At 39.0% G+C, this 8,335-nt stretch overlaps 1 protein-coding gene across 2 annotated transcripts in view; it reads left to right on the top strand.

Moving 5' to 3' along the window:
• Nucleotides 1-54: 54 nt before the first annotated feature.
• The window catches only part of LOC122190233 (PARP1 binding protein), a 45,306-nt gene continuing 37,025 nt past the window's right edge, over nucleotides 55-8,335 (top strand). For both annotated transcript variants that reach the window (XM_042890070.1, XM_042890069.1), the window contains exons 1-4: nucleotides 55-100; nucleotides 1,411-1,563; nucleotides 4,815-5,045; nucleotides 7,728-7,832. In XM_042890070.1, coding sequence (XP_042746004.1) covers nucleotides 1,414-1,563; nucleotides 4,815-5,045; nucleotides 7,728-7,832 — 486 coding nt within the window. In that variant the 5' untranslated portion in view covers nucleotides 55-100; nucleotides 1,411-1,413. The remainder of the gene's footprint in view (nucleotides 101-1,410; nucleotides 1,564-4,814; nucleotides 5,046-7,727; nucleotides 7,833-8,335) is intronic.

The following is an 8,335-nucleotide window of genomic DNA, read 5'->3' as shown; positions in this document are numbered from 1 at the left end:
TGGGCATCTGCCGAGGGTTTGAATGAAAACCGCCGATAGAGGCTAGTGGGCCTTCCGAGCGGCTGGTGGAGTGCTTGGTCTCGTCCTCCTGGTTGTGCAGGTAGTGGCTATAGGCGAGCGGGACCGCTTCAGCCGGCTGAGAGGGGCTTGGGTGTGGAGTAAATAGCTTAACTTACTTAAAAGGGGAGGGACTCTAGCGAAGCGTAGCAATAGAGCGATTTTAAATCGAGAGAGGGGGGGGTTTGGGTTAGATGGGAGAGAGAAATTTTTCACTCAGAGGGTGGTGAGACACAGCCCGGTGAAGCTATAGGTGCCATGGCCCTTCAGGTGCTTAAAGCTGGCTTGGATGGGGCTCTGGGCAGCCTGAGCCGCTGGGTGGCAACTGAAACTGGTACAGAAACTCACTGTCAAAGGGAATAGCAAATATGATGACTTAAGGAAAGGAGCATTGAAAAGGCTTTGTATGGAGGCAACAAAAATATTCATAGGTGTCTTCGATAATAAGTTGTAAAAACAATACTGAATCTCTTGCTTAAGAGATTCCATGCTAATAGATCCTGGTCTGAATATGATGTGGTGAATATGAAAGGTGCTCTCTAGAGGCATTCAGGCTGTCTCTGTAGAGGCAAAAAACTGTCCTGTCAAATTACTGATATTATCATAGAATGGCCTGGGTTGAAAAGGACCACAATGCTCATCTAGTTTCAACAACCCTGCTATGTGCATGGTCACCAACCAGCAGACCAGGCTGCCCAGAGCCACATCCAGCTTGGCCTTGAATGCCTCCAGGGATGGGCATCCACAACCTCCTTGGGCAACCTGTTCCAGTGTGTCACCACCCTCTGTGTGAAAAACTTCCTCCTATTATTTAACCTAAACCTCCCCTGTCTCAGTTTAAGACCATTCCCCCTTGTCCTATCGCTATCCACCCTAGTAAACAGCTGTTCCCCCTCCTGTTTATACAGAATCACAGAATTGTAGGGATTGGAAGGGACCTCCAGAGATCATCAAGTCCAACCCCCCTGCCAAACTTCTGTTCAAGGATTGAAAGGCCACAGTGAGGTCTCCCTGGAGCTTTCTCTTCTCTAAGCTAAACAAGCCCAGTTCCCTCAACCTTTCTTCATAGGAGAGGTGCTCCAGCCCTCTGATATTCTTTCAAGTTAGTAAATGCAAGGAGGACAAGAGGTCTTTATGAACATATCATTCATAAGCACTCTCTACCCGTTTTCCTGGTAGTTATTCCATTGTTAGTGAGGTAAGTCTTGCTAGACTATGTTTTTGTGGGATGAGTTTATTTTGTGGATTTGATATGGAAGAGCAAACTATAGCACACAGCTTATGGTGACATGTATAGGCCTCTCATATATTTATATTCACAATTATTTCTCTTAATTCTGTGTTCTACTCTAGGCAATGATTTCTTTACAGCAAAAGATTTTAAACTTAATCAAACATTTCAGAAGACAATGGCCCTTATTTTCAAACTCTGAAAGGACTACTGTATGTGGAGCCGATTGCATGCTGACAGCATTACAACTGTCCATGGCTGAAGTCAATAAACAGGTTAGCGTTCTTTCTGTAAGCTCTTGGGGCTTAGCGTGACTTAAACTTCGTTTGCTTACTAAACTTTCAGTTTATCTATTTAAAACAGTTGTTTTGGTCATTTCAGTGTTGTTTTTCATCTGAGGGTTAGATGCAGCAAGATGTTGTAAAATAATGATTAAGTACAAATCAGAGCTTACAGAAAGATGGGAGAAGTGTTTTAAGTTTTTGTTTTTTTTTTTAATGTAAATCCTCAACTGTAATAGTAAACAATAGTGTATTTTGTCTGATTGCATAACTTCAATTCTGCAGCAGAGTTGGGAGTTGATATGTGTGGGGTAAGGGGTTGTCCTGCAATCAGGGGGTCCTCTGGGTGAGGAGAAAGCTGCTAGGGGTCCTCAGCCCTTGTGAGAGTGGCTGAAAAGACATGGGTGGTCCAGGAGCAGCAGCAGCCACCCATTTATGTACAAAGGTAACCACGTGGAGCGTGAGCAAACAGGAAAGCTGGTTTAAGGCTGGAGGGTGCCTGCTCTCTCTCTTCTGGAACAGTCCTCTATTAAAGGAAACTTGGTGACAGTATGCTGCAATGGCTGAGCTGAGGTTGTAACCTAGGTAGGGTGGCCACAACCTTCACGTGCAGATGCATGCACCTAAGTAGGCTTCCTGAGGAGTTAAATTGCTACCCTCGTCTTTTGTTGCGGGGATCTCCAGAATCTGCAAGTCCACAAAGGGACTGCGGGCAGAAGTGGATGTCATTAATACAAGTGTGCCCATCTCAATGAACTTTTCCAGTGAAAGGACAGGTTGAAATAGGAAATTGCCAGGCAGCACTGAATCCTGGAATTGGAGAGTTATGTATGGTGTTTTGTTCTGACACAGGCTGAAAGACTGCCCTGACTTAAATCCCTGCAAGGAGAGGAAGCTTAGATAGCTTTCTGGTCTGGAAAAAGGAGAGGGTGTGGGTAATGATTCAGACTCAGGAAGGGACTACCCCATAAAGTTGGTCAAACCAACCACCTATATTAGAACCAGTGCCATCAAAGCTAGATTTGATGGAGGAAGGGGAGTTGTTTTGAATGACAGAGAATCATAGAATTACCAAGATTGCAAAAGACATCTAAGATCATCCAGTACAACCATCCACCTATCACCAATATTTCCCACTAAACCATGTCACTCAATACAACATAGAAGCATTTCTTGAATGCCTCTGGGGTCGATGACTCCACCATCTCCCTGAGCAGAAAAGCCATAGACATGTCATTACGGAGCAGCAGAAAAAAACCTCAGAATTGCTCTAAAGGAACTGAGGAAGGCTTTTTAAAAAAGATAACACTGCTGATAGCCCAGCTGAAATGCCTCTATACCAATGCGCGTGGCGTGGGAAATAAACAAGAAGAATTAGAATCGATGGAGCAATTAAAAAACTATGACTTAATTGTTATCACAGAAACAGGGTAGGAAGTATCATGCAATTGGAATACTGTAGTCAGGGAGTGCAATCTTTGTAGAAGAGATAAGCAGGGAATGAGGAGAGTGGGTGTTGCCCTTTGTGTTAAGAAATTGATAGATTGCAAAGAGATGCCCTGATTTTATTTTATTTTTTTTGTTCCTTCCCAGCTACTTGAGCCACCCTACCAGCCCTTGCTGAGGGTGTCTTTGGCTCTGAACAGCACTGCTTAGCAGCAACATTGTTGTGTTATCAACATTTTTTTTCTCTGAGAACCAAAAAATAGCCTCATACCAGACGCTCTGAAGAAAACAACTATGTCCCAGCTGAAACTAAGACACTGTGAAACATAACACTGCAATGTCTATCATGCAATAAAAGTCCAGAACTTTTTGGACTTCCTTTGGGTATTAGTCAGCTGGCATATGCTTATTGCAAAACATCATATTTTATTAATGTTCCCTTTAAAACCAGATACTCTTGACAGTTGACTGTGTAAGTAATGGAGTGCACTGTCACAGTGAGTGCCTGATGGTATAAGTTAGCACCTGGAGTGAAATTCAACTTGAATTTCAAATATTCTTCCAGTGCTAATATAAACTTTGCTAATCTCTGCTGGTCCTTGTTCTTGCAAGGAAAAGTTTTGATTTACTAGGTACCATATTTAAACTGTACTGTAATTTAGTTTGAAAAATTCTTCCAGAAGTAAGAAAATAGTGAGAACTTTTTTTTTTCTTCAATGTACTATTGTTTTGATTTTCTTGAAGGTGATTACAATATGGTTACAAATTTAGTTTTTGGAGAAGTTGGAGTGGAAAACATGCTCTATAGAAAACATATGATATTAATTTTCTTGCAATCTCTGGAGTAGCAGGCATGTTCATAGCACTGAATTATGCTAGAAACCACATGCAAATTTAAAGATGGCTATAGGGCTGATTTCTGAATTGGGGAGGTTAGAAATGTGTAGGTAGACCAGCATCCCAAGCCTTATCTTTTGTTCCATTACCATAGCTGAGTCTAACTAGTAGGAAATCTCTGCTACTTTGTAATTTCACTTACATGCAGTAAATACAAGAGCCTGCATGCTGCCCTGGTTAAAATCTTCACAAGCCCAGGTGACCCACGGTTGCCACTACTGAAATACGTCTCCTACTGCCTCACTGTGCTCACATCCATTGAAAGTCAAAGAGTGCAATTTTCTCCGCATGGGATAATTCAAGACCTCTGCTTCATCTGCACTTCTGTGTCAGATGCAAATTTGTCAGACTGCCCCTCTACTGCCATGTCACACAGCAACAAAATGTAATGGAATACTGGCAGGAAGGTTCAGCCTCTACTGCCATACCACCGACATCTGCCTATGATGTTGTGGGCCAACAAAATAAAATAGGAGGCATTACTTTTGGATCTGCCTGTGCTTAGGTGTGTCTTGATTTAATGCATTCTTTAGGTCTTTGGCAATAATATCAATATTATGTAAGAGTAGAAGTGTATTAGCATTGGAGGAAAAAAAAATAATTGATTTTGGTGTATAATACTCCTGTGAAAATCAATGTCTGTTTCTGTCAGCAAAGTTCAAAATATATGCCTGGTATTTTAGGAACAAGGGATCAGGAACAAGGACTGCAAATTCCAAAAAGTCAACTGTAAGGCAAAAGCATTGAAAGAACTGCAGTTATGAGTAACACTCCATTCATTACAAATGCAAATATTTAGATTGTAGTAGTTTTTCTTTGTAGACATATATGCAACTTGTTTTAAAGTAATTTTTAAAACTACTAAATATATAACATTTTTTTTATTATTGTTGTTTTATTAGCACCATGGAGATTTCGCAGCATCACTCATTGATGTGATGGAAACTTGGAAATATTTGTTACATGACAAACTAGGATTATTGTATGAGAACATGGAAGAACCTGAAAATTATGCTGACTTTAAAAGGGCCTATCATACTTTCTTAGCAAGCAGCAATATGTTAGATATAATAGACATATATCAAAAGTGCTGTGCTCTTGCACTTGTCTCTGAAGATGAAAGTATTGCCCCCGTAAGTATTTTGTTTGATTAATCTCTGATATTATTTTGATACTTCTGATAATGATTATGGATTTACAGTGCTTCTAAAGTATGTGCAGAAATCCTGAATTATTCACAAGTTACTTGCTTTTTCTGTGTGGAAAACAGATATGTTTAAATTATTAAATCCTTTAAAGACTCATAAGACCATTCCAAAAATTACTTCTTTCTGTCATCCTGCTGGATGTGTAGACCTCTTCTCCAGAAGATTTTCTGCCAGAAAAAGGCAAACTGTAGAGATTTGATATGACTGCATCAAATCTTAATGATTAACATGCTACGGAATTTTGGATATATCTTGCTATGCAGTCCAAATATTTTTTTTTTTTTGTTATAAAAATAACATACTTTTAAACACAAAAACTCCTCCATATTCTACACGTAGCTTCATTTGATGTTTTTTGGGAAACCAGAAGAGCTTCATTTTCAGCTACTCAGTCAAGCATCTATTGCAGTTTATTGCAATTCAGTTATTGTAACTCTGCACATAAGGCTATGCTGTAGGTTAGAGAAGTTGTAGTATGTAGTCCAGTCTGACAATGAAAATAGCACAAATTTGATTAATTTTTACCAGATCAAAATATATTGAATAATATATTAGCTGCTGGAAGGAAAAAATAAAATTGAGTCCAACTGTTAGACTATTTTAGGACTGATCCAAAGTTTAAAACATGTCATTAAGAACATTATATAAATGCCTCTTAAACACAAACAGGCATGGAATGTCAGCCACCTCTTTAGGATTCCTGCTCCAATGTCTGAAAGTTTTTTGTAGTTCATAAATTTTTCATAACGTCTAATCAGTTTCTGACTGATGCAGCTTTGAACTGCTCTTGTGTGTCCTGTCACTAGATACCAGGGAGCAACCCCCTCTCCACTTCCCCTCCTCAGAAAGGAGCAATCAGATCATTCCTCAACCTCCTTTTCACCAAGTTTAACAAACACAGTGTTCACAGTTGTTCCTCATAGGATATGCCTTCCAGCTCTTTTAACCAGTTTTGTTGCCTTCTCTGCGCACAGGCAAGTATCTTACTGTGCTTTTTAGAACATGGAGTCCGGAACAGAGTATTTGAGGTGAGACAGCACTAATGCTAAATATAGTTGGAGAATGACCCCTTTGATTGTTTGGCTATGCTGAGTTTAATGTATTCCACATTGCTGCTTTCCTTCTTGGCTGCCAGGGTATGTTGCTGACTCATGTTGAGCCAGCTGTCAACCAGAGTCCCCAAGTCCCTTTCTGCAGGACTCCTCTCCAGCCACTTGCGTCCCAGGCTGTATGTATGTCTGATATTACTCAATTCCAAAAGCAGAATCCAACATTTGATAAATTTCATACTGTTGCAAATAGCCCAATGGTTCTGATCAATGTAGGTCCCTTTTCTAGAAGCCTTTTGTATCTTCAGAGAGTCAGCAATACCTACCAGTTTAGTATCACCAGTAAATTTTGGAAAGATGCATTTAACTCCATAGAAATCATTGATGAAAATGTTGAATAGAACTGGTGTCAAGACTGAGCCTTGGAGAATGACTTGTCACCAACCAGATGTAGTCTTTCTTTACTGCAGCACTTCAAGCCCTACTTACTGTTCAGCCAGTTTTTCACCCAGCATACAATGTGCCTGTTTGTCTCAAACCTGGACAGTTTATCCAGAAAGACTGAGGGACCGTATCAAAAGCATTGCTAAAATACAGAAAAACTACTTCTACTGCCTTCCTTTTGTTCACAGGGAGATCTTATCATAGAAGGATATTAAATTAGTGAGATAATAATCTTCCTTATCCTGAGCCCTTGTGGGCTGATGATTGGGTTGTGTTAGTAGCAACTGAAAAACTTTGAAATATAAGCATGCCATATGAGTCTGATTTTTGTGCTCTCTAGAGCATGGAAAGGTCAAAGACAAAGGATTTTGATTTAAGAAATAAATAAATAAATAAATTGTGGATTTAGATTCAACTACTTCTGGCTTGTAAGAAAAATTATGGAAAGAGTTAACTGTCTTCGTGCAGGAAGGTAAATTGAATTATTAGATAAAAACTAGGAAATAAAAAAATAAAATATTTCAGTTGCTTTGAGGAACTCTTCCTATTGAGTCAGGAATAAAGCTGTGTCCGTGGAAAAAGTAGTCAAATACTGGAACAGACTCCTGAGAGAATATGTGAAATCTCATCATCAGAAATATCAAAACATAGAAACATTGTTATAAGATTCAGTGAGAGGTATGCTTGTAACAAGTTTGCCTGCTTCCTTAAACTGAGAGAACCTCTAGTTAAACATTCCAATTACTGGATACAAAAGGAGTTACAAGGAGGATTGAAGTTCAGGAAGCTCTCATTTTCTAATTTCTTTTTATAATGTAAAAAACTTGAGAAGATTAACGGGCTTTTCATATCTGTGGTGCAATGTTATCTTTTTTTTTTCCCGAAAGACAAGAAGCTGCTTTTAGTGCAAGTGTCTTACAGAAGATCTGTAAGTTGAGTCTTTACACCTGATTTCTCTCTAAACATTTGTACTTATGAAGACTGAAGAAAAAGTAAGTTTTGGGTCTCAGAAAACTAGCAAACTGTAAGAAATCATGGTTTCACTTGGTTTTAATAGTATTTCTGCTTTTTAGTCACCTTCATATTTTAACTGATTCAACTCGTTTTATTGAAGGTTCAACTGCTAGAATTTATTTCTGGTGGAATGAATGTATCAAGAAGTAATGGTTCTGTTCTTCCTTCTACACCAGTCTACAGACAGGAGCAGAACAGTGTGAAGGTAAAAATTATTTCTATCTTTTTTTTTTTTTTTGTAGTGTTAAGTTTCCCATGTCTACACAACACAATGTGATATGTTACGTTGTTTCCTTTTTGCAATTATTGTTATTAAAATATTGCTATTTTAAAAATAATACACAAGTGCTTTCAAACTGTAACTCATCAGTGTGTCTATGGGGTAACTACATGAACTTATACTCTGAAAGACAGTCCTCTTATGGCAGGCACTTAGTATGTAGATGTAATCTGTCTTTAAGTGCCTTTAAACATTTTTCTTCAAATATACTATCATAGCCTTATTAACTGAGAGTTAAATGATTTGCCTGATGTTGCCAAATGAAGTGCTAAGTGATGTAGACTTATTAGGTTTCATCACCTTGTTTTCATTAGCTCATATTTACTTCCTTATGGAAGAAATCTGGATAGCAACTGTAATGGTAGCTGTAGCAAAGCAAGCAAGTCTTTGTTTATCCCAGTAGATGGCTGAAGACTTTTGGGGAACAC

Source organism: Lagopus leucura, unplaced genomic scaffold (genome assembly GCF_019238085.1).
Source record: "Lagopus leucura isolate 7727_CA_CO unplaced genomic scaffold, USGS_WTPT01 Super-Scaffold_100159, whole genome shotgun sequence".
Taxonomy (NCBI): Eukaryota; Metazoa; Chordata; class Aves; order Galliformes; family Phasianidae; genus Lagopus; species Lagopus leucura.
Note: the sequence above shows the minus strand (reverse complement) of the source record. Positions and strands in the feature narration are given on the sequence as shown.